The following is a 22,670-nucleotide window of genomic DNA, read 5'->3' as shown; positions in this document are numbered from 1 at the left end:
TCTATATAAAGTGCATTGTTTGCCCTGCTGAGTTTCTCCAGATTTGTGTTTTTACTTCAATCATGATGTCTGCAGACCTTTGTGTTTTAATACAATTCATGCTCCAATTTGTTAACATCCTCCTTAATCTTTCAAAGTGATCTTCTGCATGGTTCCTGGTCAAAGATTTCCTTCTCCTCTGTTCAAACATTAGAAAGAAGTAGCAGTAATTATGAACACCTTCATATCATGTTTACATTTGGTTATTTTGATGTTTTGCTATTATTCAACTGGATACTTTCAGGTTTTGTACCTCGAGGAACTGTCATAGGAACTTTGCTGGGGAAAGCGCTATATTTATGCTTCAGTTCAGATGACCAAATGGTGGCCTCCTGTGCAGACAACAAAATCTATGTGTTGAACTGTAAGGTACGTTTAAACAGCAGTTATTGTTTGAACAAAGAAATGCTGGAGGGATTCAGTATGTCGGACAGCATCCATGGAAAAAAATGGTCTGTTAATATTTCTGGACAGGACCCCTTATGGAGACTTAAGTGGAAAGGGGATTATCAAGCATAAAAAGGAGGGGGTGTGGTGTATTACTGTTTATTAAAGCATTAACATGCATAGATTGGTGTCTCTTCATTTATTCCAAAATGGCGCCCACTGAAACACCATGTAAAAATACCATGACGTCATGCAGACATGCAGATTTGTATAACACTCTATGCCGTGAAATTAATTTGTGCTTACTTTATAATTTTAAGTATTGTACAAGTTACTGCATACAATGACTATAAAGCTCTACTTAAATCTGTTAACACTTGTGGACATTACGGTGAATCTTATAACATTTTATTTAAAAGTTTTTATCTGTACATGTAATCATAGCCAAGTATAAAATACAATAATCAAATGTTAATGTTCTATAAAAAGCATGAAAAGAAACCTGATTGCTAGAAGACACCCCTCACCACAGCTATGCATTTCTGTGTTCCATTGCTCCATACCTAAATGAGAGTCCAATTTCCACATTATTGCAATACGCTTTCTTACTATTGCCCACACAATCTTTACAAATTATTTTTGGTAAATGGATAATTTCAGTTTTGGTCTTATCCCTACAATCTTTCTTTCTTTTGGCTTGGCTTCGCGGACGAAGATTTATGGAGGGGTATTGTCCACATCAGCTGCAGGCTCGTTTGTGGCTGACAAGTCCGATGCGGGACAGGCAGACACGGTTGCAGCGGTTGCAAGGGAAAATTGGTTGGTTGGGGTTGGGTGTTGGGTTTTTCCTCCTTTGTCGTTTGACAGTGAGGTGGGCTCTGCGGTCTTCTTCAAAGGAGGTTGCTGCCCGCCAAACTGTGAGGCGTCAAGATGCACGATTTGAGGCGATATCAGCCCACTGGCGATGGTCAATGTGGCAGGCATCAAGAGCTTTCTTTAGGTAGTCCTTGTACCTTTTCTTTGGTGCACCTCTGTCTCGGTGGCCAGTGGAGAGCTCGCCATATAACACGATCTTTGGAAGGCGATGGTCCTCCATTCTGGAGACGTGACCTACCCAGCGCAGTTTGATCTTCAGCAGCGTGGATTCGATGCTGTCGGCCTCTGCCATCTCGAGTACTTCAATGTTGGAGATGAAGTCGCTCCAATGAATGTTGAGGATGGAGCGGAGATAACGTTGGTGGAAGCGTTCTAGGAGCCGTAGGTGATGCCGGTAAAGGACCCATGATTCGGAGCCGAACAGGAGTGTGGGTATGACAACGGCTCTGTATATGCTAATCTTTGTGAGGTTTTTCAGTTGGTTGTTTTTCCAGACACTTTTGTGTAGTCTTCCAAAGGCGCTATTTGCCTTGGCAAGTCTGTTGTCTATCTCGTTGTCGATCCTTGCATCCGATGACATGGTGCGGCTGAGATAGGTAAACTGGTTGACCGTTTTGAGTTTTGTGTGCCCGATGGAGATGTGGGGGGGGCTGGTAGTCATGGTGGGGAGCTGGCTGATGGAGGACCTCAGTTTTCTTCAGGCTGACTTCCAGGCCAAACATTTTGGCAGTTTCCGCAAAACAGGACGTCAAGCGCTGAAGAGCTGGCTCTGAATGGGCAACTAAAGCGGTATCGTCTGCAAAGAGTAGTTCACGGACAAGTTTCTCTTGTGTCTTGGTGTGAGCTTGCAGGCGCCTCAGATTGAAGAGACTGCCATCCATGCAGTACCGGATGTAAACAGCGTCTTCATTGTTGAGGTCTTTCATGCCTTGTTTCAGCATCATGCTGAAGAAGATTGAAAAGAGGGTTGGTGCGAGAATGCAGCCTTGTTTCATGCCATTGTTAATGGAGAAGGGTTCAGAGAGCTCATTGCTGTATCTGACCCGACCTTGTTGGTTTTCTTGCAGTTGGATAACCATGTTGAGGAACTTTGGGGGGGTATCTGAGGTGCTCTAGTATTTTCCAAAGCCCTTTCTTACTCACGGTGTCAAAGGCTTTGGTGAGGTCAACAAAGGTGATGTAGAGTCCTTTGTTTTGTTCTCTGCACTTTTCTTGGAGCTGTCTGAGGGCAAAGACCATGTCAGTAGTTCCTCTGTTTGCGCGAAAGCCGCACTGTGATTCTGGGAGAACATTTTTGGCGACACTAGGTATTATTCTATTTAGGAGAATCCTAGCGAAGATTTTGCTTGCAATGGAGAGCAGCATGATTCCCCTGTAGTTTGAGCAGTCTGATTTATCGCCTTTGTTTTTGTACAGGGAGATGATGATGGCATAACGAATTACCTATTAAAAATAACATTGGGTTTTGTGGAAATTTAATTCCTATAACCTGCGCGAGGAAAAATTTCCAAATTTATCCAAAATGTTCTCAACTTTAGGACAGGACCAAGTAGAATGTAAAAAAAAAAGTACTTTTCAAATGACCACCTCTAAAACATTGATCTGATAAATTTGATATCAATCTATTTTATTTCTATGGCATGAGATATTATTAATGTAAAAAAATAATTGAACTAATCTGTATCTAACATTTACAGTACCATAATTTTACTCATATAACACTTCTTTCTTTTTCTTTGGCTTGGCTTCGCGGACGAAGATTTATGGAGGGGGTAAAAGTCCACGTCAGCTGCAGGCTCGTTTGTGGCTGACAAGTCCGATGCGGGACAGGCAGACACGGTTGCAGCGGCTGCAGGGGAAAATTGGTTGGTTGGGGTTGGGTGTTGGGTTTTTCCTCCTTTGTCTTTTGTCAGTGAGGTGGGCTCTGCGGTCTTCTTCAAAGGAGGTTGCTGCCCGCCAAACTGTGAGGCGCCAAGATGCACGGTTTGAGGCGATATCAGCCCACTGGCGGTGGTCAATGTGGCAGGCACCAAGAGATTTCTTTAGGCAGTCCTTGTACCTTTTCTTTGGTGCACCTCTGTCACGGTGACCAGTGGAGAGCTCGCCATATAACACGATCTTGGGAAGGCGATGGTCCTCCATTCTGGAGACGTGACCCATCCAGCGCAGCTGGATCTTCAGCAGCGTGGACTCGATGCTGTCGACCTCTGCCATCTCGAGTACTTCGACGTTAGGGATGAAAGCGCTCCAATGGATGTTGAGGATGGAGCGGAGATAACGTTGGTGGAAGCGTTCTAGGAGCCGTAGGTGATGCCGGTAGAGGACCCATGATTCGGAGCCGAACAGGAGTGTGGGTATGACAACGGCTCTGTATACGCTTATCTTTGTGAGGTTTTTCAGTTGGATGTTTTTCCAGACTCTTTTGTGTAGTCTTCCAACTGTGTAGTTATCCAACTGCATGAAAACCAACAAGGTCGGGTCAGATACAGCAATGAGCTCTCTGAACCCTTCTCCATTAACAATGGCGTGAAGCAAGGCTGTGTTCTCGCACCAACCCTCTTTTCAATCTTCTTCAGCATGATGCTGAACCAAGCCATGAAAGACCCCAACAATGAAGACGCTGTTTACATCCGGTACCGCACGGATGGCAGTCTCTTCAATCTGAGGCGCCTGCAAGCTCACACCAAGACACAAGAGAAACTTGTCCGTGAACTACTCTTTGCAGACAATGCCGCTTTAGTTGCCCATTCAGAGCCAGCTCTTCAGCGCTTGACGTCCTGCTTTGCAGAAACTGCCAAAATGTTTGGCCTGGAAGTCAGCCTGAAGAAAACTGAGGTCCTCCATCAGCCAGCTCCCCACCATGACTACCAGCCCCCCCACATCTCCATCGGGCACACAAAACTCAAAACGGTCATATAACACACATATGCATATAATATGCAGAAATCATAAATTTTCTTTTTAAAAAAAATTGCATAAACTACACATGCATATAATGCACAGGTGTAGAATTATAAATTCCAACTGGCAATAGCAACTTGCATTGAAATGGGACATGAGATAAAGGGCAAACCAGGATCTGCCACAGTTAATCTCCTGCAAGTAACACCTAATCAACTTCCCCAGAGGTGCCAATCGTTCATTGTATAGATGATATCCTGCTACAATGCATTAACAAGTTTTAGAGAGGAATCAATTAAATAGATCGAATACAGGCTTCAGAGTTAAGCAGGATTTTAATTCTAATGTCTCAAATCAGAGGCATTTAATACCAAATCTCCCTCAGGGATGGGTCTGGGCAATTAACACTGATAAAAGTGCTGTGCCCTAGCCAGAATATCCTGTTTATAGGAATACCATGGGATTCAGTACAAAAAGATATTCCCAAGATCAAAATTTTATCCAGCCACTATAAATTGTGCCCATTCTTTCAAAGCTGCTATTACATTCTCATGCTTGCTATATTATTCCCACATTTGTTATAAATTGCATCTTTCCTACTGCCACTATAAATCGTGCCCATTCTTTTATTGCCACTATTGTATTTTTATACTTGCTCTAATATTCCCACACTCGTCATGTTGCTGATGTGTCTTTCCCATGGCTGCTTTTAATTGTTCTTTCATTGCTGCTATTATATTTCCACACCTCCTATAAATTGCTGGTTCGACTTTCCTATGCCCGCTATTATGTGCGTTCTTTCAAGAGGTAAAAATATTCTCGTATAGCATGCACGCGCATATAATGCATGGTTTGGGGGACCTGGTTTGTAAAATACCATATAATGCGCGTATTTGTCATACTATCTCGCCATGACTGACCAATTTTGTTTGTCAATATTAATATTTAAATCCATCTCCCATTGCTGTCTGGACTGACATATCACCTGTTTGGGAGTTCCCTTCTGGAATACGGTGTACATAGCTGAAATAAATTTCTACATTACCACATTTAGGTAATGACTTTGTTGGACCCAATTTATTTGTTAAATAAACCCTTAATTAATAATTACAAAAAAGGGTATTGTTTTGTATCCCATTTTATTTTTTGATTGTTCAAATGACATTAAATTTCCTCCTTTGTAACAATCTTGTATGTGTCTAACTCCTTTACGAGACCATATAGTCACTGAAAATGCAGTGGTGGCCGATGATGAACGCAAAATAACGAGACACGGTTGCGGGTAAATCAGAATTCCTTTACTCAAGTCACACGCATATTTAAAAAAAAAAATACTGAAGCAAGCATACCCCGTCATGAGATTAGGATGTCCCATGCCATTTGCTAGACTTCTGGGAGTTGCAGTCTATCTATAAAGTTGCTACACTCGCCCTCCCACCCCCAACCCCAGAACCGGAACTATCATCTGGTAGTTTTTTTTTGGAGGGCGTCCCCTGCATCGGACTGCTGGCTGTTGAATAGGGGCAGTTTTGTCAATGTGGGCAGGTTTGAGTCTGTCAACTGTGAATGAAAAAGGCTGCCTGGTAATGTCCAAGATGCAGGTTGACCTTGGTTGGCTTGTCACCCTGTATGGTCCCTCGTGTGGTGCCTGCAAGGGCTGTCCATATGTTCCTCTACGTAAAAACATGTATTAGTTCATGTGGTACAAAAGAAACATTTATGGATCGTGTGGAATGGATTCCCCTGGGACCACTAAAGGCGTGCCATATACAAGCTCCGCAGACAAAGTGTGGAGATCCTCTTTTGGGGTTGTCCTAATGCTGAGCAATGCCTATGGTAATTTTTCTGCCCAGTTGGGACTGTCCAAATGGGCAATTAAGGCTGATTTAAGGTGGAATTGTTCAACCATCCTGTTGGACTGGGGATGATGGGCACTTGTATGTTGAAGCCTAGAGCCAAGCAGCCGAGATAAGGCCGTCCATAACGAAAATGTAAATTGAGGTCCTCTGTCAGAAGTGAGCTACCCAGGAATTAAGGACTGCTTGTGCACAAGAGCCCAGAGAAGCATCCACCATGGGGACTTCCTCAGGCCATATCATAAACCTCTCAATCACTGTGAAGAGATAGCGGTAGCCTCGTGAAACTGGAATTGGTCCCATAATGTTCACATGGATGTGGTCGAAGTGGCGAGTTAACGGTGGGAAGGGTTGTAGCGGTGCTTTCATATGCTGATGGATTTTGACTTTTTGACAAGTTACACAAGATCTGGCCCTTTCCGTGACATCTTCAGACCGTGCCAAACAAATTTGCCTGAAATCAGACGAACAATCGATCTGATGGATGGACAAAATCAAAAATGTGACGTCTCCACGAAGATGGAACCACTGTCCGTGGATGACCTGTTGACACATCGCAAAAGAGCAGCTTGCTGTCGGCATAGATTTACACATCCTTCCATTGCAGTTTGGTTATCGAGGTGCGATATGAATCCATCTCACCGTCTTGTGCTTGGAAAGTAGTGTCAATAACTGAGGTGCCGGGTGAGGACAGCTATAACACAGTGACATTGTCCGAAGACCTTTTGGTGTGTTCTTTTGCCAGCCACAGGACATCTGCCTCTGCAGCTACTGCCCTGGGGTCTTCAAAAGTACTCTGTGATAATAAGAGTCTAATGTCTTATGGAGTTTCCTCCAGGAAGAGCTGTACAAATAACATATTTGGCCATTGATCGGGTATGTCGTCCATTAGTTATGATGGGTCGCAGTCACCCAGCTCCTCCATATGTAACAGTTTGGCGGCCCTCTCTCTGTGAGGCATACCATAAATTGGCAGCAGGATCGCTTTTAGTTTCCTCCCACCCTTCAAAAACATGCAGGGTTTGTATGTAAATTGGGGCATTTGGGGGCAGCTCAGACTCAATGGGCAAGAGGGGCCTGTAACTATGCTGTATGTCTAAATTAAATTAAAATTAGAATATTTTGAATAAAATTATTCAGCTCGGTATTCTTGTACATGGAATCAGAAATTTATGGAACTGAAAGAGGTCACTTAGCTCATACCAACCAAAACAGAAGCTATCGAGTATTTCTACTTCCTAGCTCCTGCTCTTTAGTCTTTAGAGTGTCATACTTGTGCTCTCCAGGCTCCAGTGGATTATGCAGGACGTCACCGACTCACATGGCAGTGGCTTGGTGAGTTGTGTACACCTTGATCTTCCTGAGGTGAAGTCACATGCGTATTCTTTTAAAACACTGAACTACGTCCACCACGTTATGACATCCCATGCCAGTTCGCTCGACTTCTGGGAGTTGTAATCTATCTATTGCGCCATTACAATTTAAAAATTGAGTGGATTTTGGATCAAAGGCATTTTGGGTAGCACAACTCTCCTTGTTCCAATTTCATTGTTTATCTGATTCCAGATATTAATATAATGTTTCAACAAAGGTACTTCCCTCTCCCCAGATATTAGTTTCAGTTCCCATTTATATACAAGTCTTCTGATATTCTCCTATTTTATCGATTTCTATTTTAATCCATGGTGACTTCTCTCCCTCTTCAAAAAATGAAATAAGAAATCTCATTTGAGCTGCCTTTTGGAAGATGTAAGCCTCCTAACTCAAATTTCCATGTCAGTTTATCGAAAGGAACCTTGGACATTTTATCCTTCCAAAGAAACTTTCATATATTTATTTAACTCTTTTAAAAAAAAACTTCTGTGGCTTATTGGCAATGTTTGAAATAAGTATCATACTCTAGGAAATGTATTCATTTTAATACAGTTAATAATGTACCCAATAATGTCATTGGCAAGGTCATCCACTTATTCAAATCTTCACCAATTTTCTTAAGTAAAGGTAAATAATTCAATTTATATATTTAATTAATTTTTTATCTACCCACATCCTTAAATATTTTATTCCATTCGTCAGCCATTTAAATTAGGTATCTCTTTGGGACTGAGTTTAATCCCCTACAGTGAGGGGCATAATTTCACTTTTATCCCAATTTATTTTATAGCCTGATACTTTCCAGTATTCCTTCAATCTTAGATATAATTTACATATCAAACCTAATGGCTCTGTCAAATAAATAAAGGCATCATCAGCAAATAGATTAATTTTATATTCCTCTTAATTAGCTTTAAATCCTTTAATATTAGGATCAGATTGAATCAGTTCTGCAAATGGTTCTATCTCTAGAATAAATAAAGATGGCGATAATGGACATCCTTGTCTACTAGATCTAGTTAACTGAAATGTTGCTGAGTCCTACTTATTAGTTACAACTTTAGCCTTAGGTTCCTTTTTTGAATATATTTGATTTAGAAAAAAAACTATATATAGGGACATTTTAAATATACAATGTATTAAACTTTTTCTCACAAACACAACAAACTAAAACAAAAACAAAACAGTCCCTCCCTCCCTCCACCCCTTCTATACAAACAGATTTATTCACTGTCAGAGCTTGCATATATTTTAAGTATATAGAGTACATTAAGGAAATTACATTTTTGTATATATGATAGTGTGGTGGCCCCTCGGGGTGCCTCACAAAATGAAGGACAAACGCGATCATCCAGCAGGTTGCACGAGGCCTGCAGCGCTGCCCTCCAATTGACCACAACTAAATGAGCCAAACTGGTCTATCAAGGAAAGTGGATTGCAAATGAGGGGGCTTTGACCATGCTCCTCATCTTGACAGACTGTGAACCTAATAAAGCTCAATGTTAACTACACTCAACTGGGGTTTGTGTTCTTTCTGAGCTAACCTGCATAGAGCTATAACCTCTCCTGTGTTTATAGGCTCCGCAGGGCCATTGCTTGCATGTAGCAGCTAGCTACAATAGTTATTTTTATAACCCTTTTTTGTTATTACTGTATGTGGCCCCCTATGTGGACCAGGTATGGCTGCCAGACCTTTCACAAAAGTTTCATATTTATTCTTTAAGTTATGTGATTTTTTTTTCCCCATAGGTATACAGCTGTTAATTTCTGCAGTCCGTCGTGCTATAAGTAGAGGGGAGTTGGGCTTCCAAGTGATCGTGATAGATTTTTTCGATATTGCCAGTGCTATTTTTATAAATGAGATTTGATATTTTGTCAATTTGCTTATTTCCATGAAATTACCTAATAGATATAGCTCCGGGTCGCCCTTGAAGGTCACTCCTTTTATCCTTGTTAATTTTTCTATGATTTCTTGCCAAAATGGCCTCAATTTCATGCATGATCATGTGGCATGTAAAAAAAAGTTCTTGACTCAATCCTACATCTGAAACACATCTCTGAAATTTCAGCTTTTGATCTGTGTAACTTTTGTGGGGTAAGATATAATTGGTGTAAAAAAATTATACTGAACCAGTCTATATCTTGCATTTAAAATTGATGTCATGCTGTCCTTGCACCAATCTGACCAACTTATTTCTGAAATCACCACACTCAAGTGTGACTCCCATCTTTCCCTTGACCTCTGCAACCCTGGTTTTGTACTTTCGCTCTGGAGAGTATAGTACATTTTTGTTATAAATTTGGATGTATTCCTTATCTAAACTGTTTGTTCAGTTTCACTAATTTCAGGTGGGGTCAATGTTAGTCCTCATCTTTCTCTTAAGAACGATCTAAGTTGGATAAAACAGAAGGTGGTCCCATTGGCCACTCCGTTTTTGAGTTTTATTTGTTCAAAGGAGTTCCTTCCATGTAATATCTTAATATTCCTTAATATCTTCCTTTGTCATATCACAAATTTAATGTTCTATTGTTCATGTTCAGAGGCAGTAACACATTTTTACATAATGGTCCTTTTATCGCTATCCCTATTTTTTTCCCTATACATTTATTAATTTCTTGCCATGTTCTAATCATATGTATTAGAATTGTCTTTTTCTTTAGTGATTTGAAACTCCATTTATAGATAAAGACCTTTAGTTCCCCCTCCTCCATTAAATACATTCCTATTTGAAACCAAGACAGGGGGTTGTCTTCAGTGAAGAAGGCTGAGAGAAATCTAGCCTGTTTTGAAATTTGGAAGTCCAAGTCCTCCCAGCCTGTAGTCCCATGTCAGTTTTTCCAATGTAATTCTTGGTACCTTATTATTCTATAGGAACTGTCGAATATGGTTGTTTAATAGCTTAAAAAAATGTTTTTAGGTAACCAAATAGGCAGCTGAAAAAGGTATTACAGTCTTGATATCACTTTCATTTTTATGCAGTTAACCCTTCTCACCAAAGTAATCAGTAAGTCTCTCCATTTCTATCTTGCCAAGAAGAGGAACATAATTTAGTTTGCACAAATTTTGCAAGTTATTGTCAGTTGCTAATCCAAGATATTTTATTCCATCTGTCTTCCATTTAAATTTACTTCCTTTTTGGTATCTTGCATATTCAAAATTTGTTAATAGCATTATTTCACTTTCATCTGTATTTATTTTGCAGCCTCCTATTCCATATTTTTCTGGTGTTATTTTTAATTTTTCCCAAGATTTAGTCAGTTCTGATAGGTACATTAGCACATAATCAGCGAATAGACTGATTTTTGTGTTCTTCTTGCCTGACTTTGAAGCCCTTTATATCCAGATCCCTTCTTATTATCTCTGCTAGTGGCTCAATCACTAAAATAAAAAACGCTGAGGACAGGGGCATCCCTGTCTACTTGATCTACTCAACGATATTTGATTATTTGTTATTATTTTAGCATGATATAAAGTTTTTATCTAAATTATAAATGTTCTGCCTATTCCAAATTTTTCAAGTGCTTTAAATAAAAAGGGCAATTCCAAACTGTTGAATGCTTTTCTGCGTCCATGGAGACTGTCATACTTGGATTTTGTTCAGATTTAGCCATGTATTGTATTAAATAATCTTCCTAAACTATTTGAGGAATGCCTTCATTTAACAAATCCTGCTTGGTCCGTATGTATCAGTTTTGGCAAATATTGTCCTAACCTATTAGCCAATGCTTTCACTATCTTATAATCAGTATATGACAGGGATATTGGTCTTTATGACAACATTTTTTTGTGGGTCCCTATTCTTTTTTGGTAACACTAATAATAGTGGTTGAGAATGACACCGGGCGTAACTGTGTTTCCACAGCTTGTTCCGGACATCCATTAAAATGGGCATTAATAATTCTTTGTATTGTCTATAAAACTCAGGTGGAAATCCATCCTCTCCTGGTGATTTATTAGCCTGTAGGATGCCCAGGGCCTTTTCAATTTCTTCCCTTTTGAAGGGAGTATCTAATTCTATCCTTTCTCTCTCTTTCAGCTTTGTAGGATTGACATTCAGCAAAAATTCTTCCATTTCATTCTCTTCTAGTAATTCTGATTTGTATAATTTCAAGTAATATTGTCTAAAACTGTTTATTTCTGCCATATGTTCACTCTTAAGATTCTTCGTACAGGATATAATTTGTCCCCTTAAATTAGCTTTAAGCGTGTCCCATATAATAAAACTATTATTAGTAGACAGCATATTTGTTTCACAAAGTATTTCTATTTGTCTATTGATAAATTTGCACAAGTCTGTTCTTTTAAGCAATGTAGTATTGAGACGCCATCTGTATACATTCTCTTGCTTTTCCATTGTTAGTTAATATTAATGTAGAATGTTCTAATAGAAGCCTCGGCAGATATTCTGTTTTTATCACTCTACTTTTTAATTGGGCAGACATTTAAAAATAAGTCAATCCTTGTACATGGGTTGTGCACTCTTGAGTAAAAAGATTAGTCTCCCTATGTGGTATTTAATTGCCTCCATACATAAGATTACGATCTTTCATATATGAAGTTCTGGTTCTTGCTGCTTTCATCCTTGTTATTGTTCTTGCCAATTTATCTAGTATTGGGTCCAAGCAAAAATTAGTAATCTCCAAATAAAATATTTTGTCTTCCCTCAGCTGTTTTTAAGAAGATGCCCTTCATAAAGGCTTCGGTTATAATTCAGGGCATATATATTCATAAATGTCTATGCTTTTCCATAAATTTTACAGTGTACCATTGCAAACCTTCTGGCTTGATCAATCGAGGTATCTTCTATTAACACTGGTGTATTTTTTATTAATTAGAATCGCCACCTCTCTTGCCTTTGAACCAAAGGAAGATGATATTATGTGTCCCACCCATGCTCTTTTTAATTTATCATGTTCCAATTTGGTAAGATATGTTTCCTGTGAACTGGCACAGTTGTGGCAGTGGAGAAACTGCATTAAGATGGTGTCACCGGTATCGTCTTTTCCACCGGCTGGGTCTGGTCTGCAGGTGTATTGGGCAATGTCATGGTTTACGGCTCAATGGCGGGACTTACCCATGGCCTTGTAAGGCGCAGTGCAAGAAGATTCAATAAACAACTGGAGTGCAGACGAGCCCACTGAGTCCAGGTCTCGTTTTTTTGACTCCCTTTAGCTGTCACTACAATATCCACTTTTAATTTCTTTAAGTATGCTAAGACCCTTTTCCTTTTCACCGACCCATTTATCCCATTAATATTAAGACTAATAAATTTTTGTTTTATCCATACCATTTTCACACAAATATTGTATAACAATAATATCTTCCCAATCTTCTAAATACTGTCATAACATTTCCCTATTAAAATAGATTTCCAACACATACATTTCCCATTTAAGAAACACACACACACATCCCTAGCTCTGATGGTGATGTTGACACTAGTACCTGGAAGTCCGCGAGAAAGCTCGTGGGTTCTTCCAAAGAAGAAGAAACCCTCCCTTTGGCACCATCTTTTAAAATCGCTCCTCTCCTGGTGCCATCTTCCTCTCGGCAAGTTGGTGTTCCAACCTTGCTGCTTTCCTTACCACCTTTCTGTTTTTTCAGAGCTCACCATATAAGCCAATGTTTTTTTCTTTTAATAGTGAAAACTGCTCAGTACTATTCGTACAAATAAAAAGATGTGTCTTTCAGTTTGTCCCATTTTTAAAAATGGTCTTTTCAGCCCTTCCTGCTGGTGACTTTAATCTTGTCATAACTTTCTTAAAAATATAGATACTTTATTTATTCTTGAAAATTTGTTGATTACCTTCTGAGACAACCACCCTCAGTGTTGCTGGGTAAATCATTGAATGTTGTGACAGTATAGATATGTTTTTTGGGAGATAAATTGGGGCAGGTGTTTTAGAGTAGGTCACATACAAACACTTTAAAACACATCTTATTTAAAATACTGGAGCTCTGCTAATGCTAGACATGTTGGCCCCAGAGCCTTTGCAAAAGCTTGGAGAGTGCCCAAGAGACTTCACTAATGGATAGTTGTTTACAAAAAGGCATCAGATGAAAGAACTTGTCAGAGCTGCATTCTGTCTGGAGTGGAACTTGCAGTACTAGAGGGTCATGTGGTTTTGCAAGCAGAGAGAGTAAAACAAGTTTTCTGTCTGTGTGTGTGTGTGAGGGACACACACACACACACACACACAGACACACACACACACACACACACACACACACACACACACACACACACACACACACACACACACACACACACACACACACACACACAGATCATTTTTGCAGTGCTGCAGTCAGCAGCAGCAGCTGGGACTGGAACAGGACAAGCTGGCAAGCTTGTGGAAAACCCCATTTGGAAGACTAGCTGTGAGTGATTAGTTCAACCGGGTCAAAACCCTTGTGGTTCATGCAAGAGAAGAGGACTGGCTGTCTAATGTTTCACTTGAAATAAGTGAAACAAAAAGGAACTCTGGTGACCTGAAAGAAAGAGGTTATCATCTGGAGAACCCTGATGGGGCAAGTTTCTTTGGGAAGACACTGAAGTGGCTGATCTGAAGGAATCAGTTGTGGGTGTCCAACGAGCAACAAATCTCTCTCTGAAAACTGACAAGAACCTTGCTGAGCAGTAACCATTTACCTTTCAAGCACCGAAGCCTGGTGAACTTTATAAATGTTAAATGCTGTGCACAGTATAAGAATTTGCTGTAACCAGTGAACTTGGAGGAATGAGAAGTGAGATTGGACTGTGAATCAAAGAACTTTTTTGAACTTATCTACACATTACATACATGTGCGCTTAGAATTAGAAGGGAGTTAGGTTAGTTAAGTCAATAGTGATAAGTTAAAGTGTGATTCTGTTTGCATGTTTAAAAATAATTAAAAGCAACCTTTGTTTAAGTAACCATTTGTCTTTGTGAGTATCTATTGCTGCTGGGTTTTGGAGTCCTGTGGGTTCATAACATTTTTGGGGCTCATCCTTTCGGATTGAAAATTTGAGTTTTTGTGATTTATTAGTTTATTGTTTTTTTTTCCAAGCTAATTTAAAGCTAGTGTGTAGAAAAATATCAGCAATGAATGTTGATACAGTTTTGTCACAACCATCACCTGCAGAGCTGCAGAGCTGACTGAAGTAAAGCATTGATTGAGGATAATATAAATACAGAGGATTATAGTGAAATATATAGGTGAGGGATAATTTGTTGATAAAGGCTTAGATCATTTTCCGGAAGATAGATCTTTTGTTTTGCAATTGGAATTAGAGAAATTGAGGGTATTAGAGGCTGAAATATGAGGCAGACCAAACTGAAAAAATGGAGGAAAAATTAATTAGAGGGAGCTGAAAAACAGAGGGAGGAGGATGAAAGACAAAGAACATATGAATTGCAAAAGATTGAAAGGGACAGACGGTTTCAATCAGAGAAGTTAAAAATTGAGATGGAGCGAGAATTGAGGCTATAACTCCCTGGAGAGAGGTTTTTAGCTAGTAGAGAGGTAAATCTAGCACCTCCTTTTGATGAGGGCAATATAGATACATATTTTCAGCTTTTTGAAAAGGTTGCTGAGAGCTCAAGATGGCCAAAAGAAAAATGGCCTCTTATGCTCCAAAGTGTATGGAAGGTAAAAGCACAAATTGCATCCTCAGGTTTGACTACAGAGCAAGTGGCAAATTATGATACTGTTAAACAAGCAGTATTGAAAGCTTATGAGTTGGTTCCAGAAGCATATAGACAAAAATGTAGAAGTATGGTGAAAACATGGAATCAATCTGATGTGGATTTTGCTCTGAAAAAATCTGTATGTTTTGACCATTGGTGCGCCTCAAAAGGAATAAATAATGAATATGACGGATTGAGAGAATTTATATTAATTGAGGAAATTAATATAATCTCCAAATGAGATTAAATTATACCTGGATGAGAGAGATGTGGGGATGTGGTGGCAAACGGCTGGATTAACGGACAAATTTGCCCTAATTCACAAAAAATACATTTCAGAATAGTGAGTATTTTCAGAGAGTTAATGTGGAAAAGACTAGTAAGCCTGAAATTAAATCTGGAGAGAATGTTAAAAGATTAAGGTTAGGTGGGAAAGAACAGAACCTCTGGATTTTTATGTCATTTTGGTAAGAAACCTCGTCATGTTATTGCGAATTGTCTAGTATTGAAAAAGAGACGAAAAAAAGGAGGCTTTACCTGAAGCATGTATTCAGACAGTTGAATTTAAGGAGAGCAGATGTTCCAAACCTGGTAAGGGTGTCATGGATGTTTTCAAACCTTTTGTGTCAGAGGGCTTGGTTTCAGTAAAGGAGGGAGAATCACAGGTTCCAGTTAAAATTCTGGGTGGAGCTGCTCAGTCACTTGTGTTGGAAAATGTTTTAACTCTTGATCAAAAGACTGACACAGGGGAGACAACTTTGATTAAGAGTGTTGGAGGTGAGGTAGAGTTAATATCTCTTCACAACATAGTGCTGAATTCAGAATTAGTAAAAGGACTGGTTGTAGTAGGAGTAATTTCAAAGTTTCTCACGCAGGGTGTCTCATCCAGCCTGACAAACAGTTATCCACTACGGCTCTCTGTCATCTCCCTTCCAGCCACTGTTGAATCCATTTAACTATCTCAAAATTAATACCTAGTGTCTGAACCTTCCTAATTAACCTTCCATGCCGAACCTTATCGAAGGCCTTACTGAAGTCCATATAGACAACATCCACTGCTTTCCCCTCATCAACATTCCTAGTCACCGGTTCAAAAAATTCAATATGATTAGTCAAACATGATCTTCCATGCACAAATCCGTGTTGAGTGTTCCTCTTGAGACCTTTTCCCTCCAGATACTTATATATACTATCTCTAAGAACGCTTTCCATTAATTTATCTACCACAGATGTCAAACTTACAGGCCGATTTTTGCTAAGCTTGCTTCTTGAACTCTTTTTAAATAAAGAAATCGCATGTGCAATACGCCAATCCACCGGCACTATCTCCAACTCTGATGACATTTGAAAGATCACTGTCAGAGCCTCTCCTATTTTCTCACTAACTTCTCACAAGGTCATGGAATAAATCCCATCAGGACCTGGAGTCTTATCCATCTTTATATGCTTGAAAAGCTTCAATACTTCTTCTTTCTTAATCAATGTAGTCTCCACAATTAATCTCTTTGGTTCCTTTACCTTGCACAATTCAATATTCTTCTCCTTGGTGAATACCGAAGAAAAGAAATTGTTCAATATCTCCCCCATCTCTTTTGGCTCCACACACAGTTGTCCACTCTGATTCTCTAAGAGTCCAATTTTATCCCTCCCTCTACTTTTGTTATTAGCATATTTATGGAAACCCTTTGCATTTATTTTCACCCTGTTTGCTATAGCCACCTCATCCTTCTTTTAGCTTTTCTTATTTCTTTCTTAAGATTCTTTTTACATTCAGTGTATTCTCCAAACATCTTTTTTCCTTGTTTCTTATATTTATTGTGGGTTTTTTTAAAACCTAGTTTCCAATATCCCTTGAAAACCATGCGTCTCTCAAACTTTTGACCCTACCTTTGAACCTAACAGGAACATAAAGATTTTGTACCCTCAAATTCTCACCTTTAAAAGACCTCCATTTCTCTACTGCATCCTGCCCATAAAACAAATCGTCCCAATCCACTCCTTGTAAATCCTTTCATATCTCCTCAAATCTAACTCAATTTGAAGAATGTACTGGGTTAAAGAATGCCCTCTATTTAAAGCTAGCGTTGGACTGTAATAACAGCAATAAAAGAACGCGCTCGATTTAAAGCTAGAGTGGGAATGTAATAGCGGCAATAAAAGAACGTGCTCAATTTAAAGCTAGCGTGGAAATGTAATAGCGGCAATAAAAGAATGCGCTCAATTTAAAGTGAGCGTCAGAATTTGGTACATACAAAATGCCAAAATTCAAATTTTGATCATAGATATATCTCTTTGGCTAGAGTCCCGTGGTATTCCGATAAGCAGGATATTCTGGCTAGGGCATTGTACCTTATCAATATTAATTGCCCAGACCCATCTACTGAGGGAGGAGATTAACAAGATAGGGTTTCTTTTAAAGAAAGTTTTTTAAAAATCACAAATTTAAAATCCTACTTAACTCTGAAACCTGTCTTCGATCTATTTAATTGATTCCTCTCCAAAGCTTGTGTTGCAGGAGGATATTAGCATGTCTGGATGAAGTTGATTCGATGTTAATAATGTGAGATTAACTCTGACAGATCCTGGTACTATAGGAATGTGGTTTGGTTTATGTCCCAATTAAATGCTTTTGTCAGAATTTAGAATGCTACACCTGTGTTATATATGTGCGTGCTATACAAAATCATTTTTACACAATTTATAATTTTTTACATGTTTTGTGCGTGTGCATGCTATGAGTGAAAATATGGTAATTAATTGAATAGTCCATTACACAATTATTTGATTTATGCAAAATAAAGTTATTACTGTCATATTTCTCTTAGTAAATACCCAGTATTTAATATATTGCCTTTTAATTTTTGATAATCAGATAGATGTAAAAAGTGAAACATCCATCTTTAAAGTTGGCCTGTTTGTATTCCATTTTAGCAGGAGAATATTTTGGCTGTCTTTGAAGGCCACCTTGGTGCAGTGACAGCTGCAGAATTTTGTCCCTGGCAGTCAAACATACTCGTATCGATCTCTGAAGACAGGACCTTTAAGGTATGAAAGTTGCCATATTAAAACATTATTTAAGAGTAAGATTAATTAATCTCCCAGGAAACTTTCACCCACTAATACTTCCTTTATGCCTGATGTTCACAGTCAGTCCTTATCTGTCAGTCTGTTGTTATCTTCCCATATCAAGGATGCGTTTTGCCTCCATTTTATAATTCGGGTCATAAGCTTTATATAAATCACTAATACATTGGCAGATGCTTGTTTATTAACTGCCCTATTTATTCAAACTTTATTTTCCCTGTGTAGTGGGAAAATTGTTTGCCAATACTGATATTGATTTGGTATGAGTGACAAACAAGTTGAGGAACAGAGCTATATCATAAAAGTGTGAGGGAAATAATGTAAAAGGTGTATGTATTTTTTCAGTTTTTTTGTCATAAACATGTTATATTCTGCTATTTTAATTGTTATTCTGTAGCAGTGACATTTCTATGTTTTAGGTTTGGAATCTTACCAATCGATTATTACTGTATCAGTCGGCAGTGTTATCAAGTAAGTTGCAATGCATTGTTGCTATTAATTGGGAGATATTGAAAATCCACAGATTGCTTAAAGAGATCATTTGTAAATTATTTGATTATACTCATCTGAAATACTTAATTTTTGTGCAGGCAGTCCTCTGTTGAGCTTGTGTATGGACAGCAGATCCAAGCAATTTATTACTGGATCTGCTCATGGACAGGTAGGATAGTGATGCCATTGAAACTGGATCAAAGTTTTTTGTTTGTTGGAATATTACTTACTATATTATTTAATTTTCTTTCTGGCTGATCTTTGTGTTTAATGTATGTTGTATGTATTGAATGTTTTCAGTAAAAACGTAGAAAACAGGAGTAGGACATTCAACTCTTTGAGCTTTCTTGGCTGTATACTTAAATCATGGCTGATTGTTTAAATTTAATGCCCTGTCCTGTGCTATTGTCATTTCCATATTCAGCCCCTTATAATGCTCCAATTACATTCAAGGCTATATGGCCAAATACTTTTCTAATTCCAAATCCAAGTTTGCAGATGACACATTGTAGTAGGCTTGATCTCAAACAATGACAAAAAGAATCCAGTGATATGGTGTCATGACACCAACCTCTCCTTCAATGTCTACAAAATGAAGGAGGTGGCCTTTGACTTCAGGAATTGGTTTGAGCATATACCCTTGTTTGTACCAGCAGTGCTAAGGTGGAGATGGGTGGGAACTGTGGGTTTTAAAGTTTTAGCTATCACCAACAATTTGTCCTGGTCTGACCATGTAGAGGCTATAGCCAGGAAAGTGCACCAATGATTCTCCTTCCTTAGAAATGTAAAATAAATTTGGCGTGTCTCCAAGATCTCTTACCAATGTCTATGCACTATAGAAAGTATCCTGTTGCATCACAATTTGGTGTGGGAACAACTCCGCCGAAGATCACAAAGCAATTGTAGAAAGTTATGAACTTAGCACAAGCCATGATGCAAACCAATCTCCCTTCCATTAACCCTGTTTAAACTCCTCACTCTTTTCTTCCCTCTCCCATCGGGCAGAAGATGCACAAGTTTGAAAATACACCACCAGATTCAAGAACCGATTCTTCTTAGCTGTCAGCAGATGATTGAATGGACCTAATTTGTGAAATGATGTTATACTTGCACAGTTTTAACTGAACATTTTCTATGCATTTTATTTTGCATTACTTGTTGTAAAGAATGGGTTGACTTGCTTGGATAGGACGCAAAACAAATTTTTTCACAGTGTCCCGTAACACATGACAATAAACGATTCAATATCCCATGATCTTTTTAATCTATAAAAGCAATATCCAAATGTTCAGTTTAAATTCCATTTATTTGTTATATATAAATATCACATCCCAGGCCCCAAATGAAAAATACAACCACATGTTGAGGCTTTATAAGGCACTGGTGAGACCTCACTTTGAATATTGTAGTGGGCTTCTCATTTAAGAAAGGAAGTGCTAACATTGGAGACAGTTCAGAGAATGATTCCATGGATAAAAAGGTTATCATACCGCTTTTCAAGGCCCTGGCCAACAAGCTGAAAGACCTTGTTTGCGACAGTGCCATCATGACTGCGTTTGATGATGCCGAGGAAGTGCTGACAAAGGCAACAATGCACAAAGGAAATAACCACAGGAGATTTTAACATTTGCAAAGAGTGAGAACACTGAGTATACTGAGAAATATATGGTTGGAAAAAGCAGCTGTGACATGATGAAGTCATTAATGTATAATTTTTAGTTTACTTAACAGAATTAATATTTTAGATATTTTGAAAATGTCAGAATTTTTATTGTTACAACCACTTCTAATCTTAATTTATATTTTGTTAAATGGTAATATGGAAATAATTTTAAGTGACTTCTTGCAGCTGGATGTGTTCACATCACTGAGGGGGCAGCAATGCTGGCGTGTGCTGCATATTGACTTACAGAAAGAACAACAAAAATACAATAAGATCCAGCAAAAAATCAGATTATCAGAGAATTCAGGTACTAAATTTAAACATTTACTCGATCATATTATTTTGTTTACTCTCTTTATAAATAATTTGGAACAATATGTCATAACATACTGGCTAAATTTTCATTTGGCTGACTCCAAAATTGAACAGTGCATATTACAAAAGGAAGTGTACATAGTTGGGAGTTGGCAGACCAAGGATATATTAAATTCCTTGTGGAGAGATCAAAGTGTTTGACCAAGGTACAGAATAAAAGTTTGAGGATAGTGTTGTTAAGTGAAAAGATTGCTTCCTATATTAGTATAAAAAATGAAACAGGAAGATTTATAACAAAGCTTCATGGCAGTGAAATAAAACCAAGTCGTAATGGTGTTCAATTAAGAAGTTTGATGATGATACCAACTTGGCTGAGGAGTTGGTAATGAAGAAGAAAGTTCAAGGCTTGAAGAAGAAAGTTCAAGGCTTCAAGAAGATATCAATGATCTGGTAACCTGGGCGTAATAGTGGCAAAGCAAATTCTTTCTTAGTAGCAGTTAATGCATTCGGGCAGGGTATGCAAGGCAAGGGACCTCACAATAAGTGGGAAGTCATGAAGAAAGCAAGTGTGAAGAAGTAGCTTTACTTGTTGCCATTAACTCTTGTTGGACATGGTAGTTGCTTGGCAACTTGCAACTTGTGGGACCAATCCTGAATGTTGTCTAGGTCTGACTACATGGAGGCATTGTCTGCATTGTTATTTGTCCAATTTTGATCGATGATTAATTCCAGTGGATATCCAATTTCTGATCTTACAATGTAGGTCATTGGTGAAGGAAGTGGTGGTTGCCCTGTGCAGCTCCTGTCCCAGGGAAGTAGTCTTCAACAGCTACAACTCTCCGTCTGTTCGTTGTGAATCAACCAACTGCCATCGGCTTCAGTTTTACCAGACACTTAAAAAAAAATTTACTTTTTGTTTTATATCCATAAATGTATATAGTAAACTCCAATATCAAAGTGTGGGTCTGTGTACAAAACAAACCCTCCCACCTCTCCCTTTTCAAAATATAAATCCACACATCATCAAGGCTCACATTTATGTTGACCATAAAAATTTCTATATGGGGAAGTCATTTGCATTTATACTTAAGCACCATCTATGATTGTCCTTTTTATTATTATAGTTATAATTATAAGTGGGCTCCTATATGATCAATATGTGGCTGCCATATCTTGATAAATATGTCATGGTGTTTTTTAAGTTGTATATAATTCTTTTCCATAGGTATCCAACTGTTCATCTCAGCAGTCCATCATGCTTCCTGTAGAAGGGAGTCAGATTTTCAAGTAATTGCAATGCATTTTTTAGTCACTGCTCAGGCTATTTTAGTGAATGAAATTTTGGAATTTAGTTAATTTATTGCTTATTTCAATAAAGTTGCCCAAAAGATAAAGCTCCAGGTCTCCTGTGAAGGCCACCACTGTTGCCCTTGTTAATATTTCAGTAATATCCTGCCAGAAAGGTCTTACCTTCACACATTACCATGTAGCATGTAAAAAAAAAGTTCTTATTTCTGTCCCACACCTAAAACATATTTCCAATATTTCAGATTTCAGATATAATTGGAGTAGGAAATTATATTGCACTAATCTGTATCTTGCATTTATAATTGATGCCATGCTATCCAAACATCAATCAGACCAATGTCTTTCCATTATTGCAACACCTAGATCCGACTTGCATCTCTCTCTCTCTCAGTTTCTGTAAACTTAGTTTTGTCTTTTCATTCTGGAGACCATAGTACATCTTGGTTATAAATTAGGTGTATTCCCCAGCCAAATCACTTGTTCCATTTCACTAATTTCAGGTGGGGCCAAGTGTGGCCTCCATCTTTTACTTCAGAATGATCTTAGCTGGAGAAAACAAAAGAAAGTCCCATTAGGCACTCAGTACTTATTTCATAATTGTTAAAAAGACATGAGATCCCTCCACATTAACAGTCATCAATATATCTTATTCCTTTGTCATACCATGAATTCAGTATTTTGCTACCCAGATTGATAGGCAGCAT

General features: G+C 38.5%; 1 protein-coding gene across 1 annotated transcript in view; it reads left to right on the top strand.

The window, feature by feature from the left end:
- The first annotated feature begins 287 nt into the window (after positions 1-287).
- Positions 288-22,670, top strand: part of wdr27 (WD repeat domain 27) — a 671,431-nt gene continuing 649,048 nt past the window's right edge. Inside the window, exons 1-5 of the mRNA XM_069930793.1 lie at positions 288-408; positions 18,036-18,149; positions 18,608-18,659; positions 18,779-18,849; positions 20,530-20,650. Coding sequence (XP_069786894.1) covers positions 361-408; positions 18,036-18,149; positions 18,608-18,659; positions 18,779-18,849; positions 20,530-20,650 — 406 coding nt within the window. The 5' untranslated portion in view covers positions 288-360. The remainder of the gene's footprint in view (positions 409-18,035; positions 18,150-18,607; positions 18,660-18,778; positions 18,850-20,529; positions 20,651-22,670) is intronic.

The sequence above is a fragment of the Narcine bancroftii genome, chromosome 4, assembly GCF_036971445.1.
Source record: "Narcine bancroftii isolate sNarBan1 chromosome 4, sNarBan1.hap1, whole genome shotgun sequence".
Taxonomy (NCBI): domain Eukaryota; kingdom Metazoa; phylum Chordata; class Chondrichthyes; order Torpediniformes; family Narcinidae; genus Narcine; species Narcine bancroftii.
Note: the sequence above shows the minus strand (reverse complement) of the source record. Positions and strands in the feature narration are given on the sequence as shown.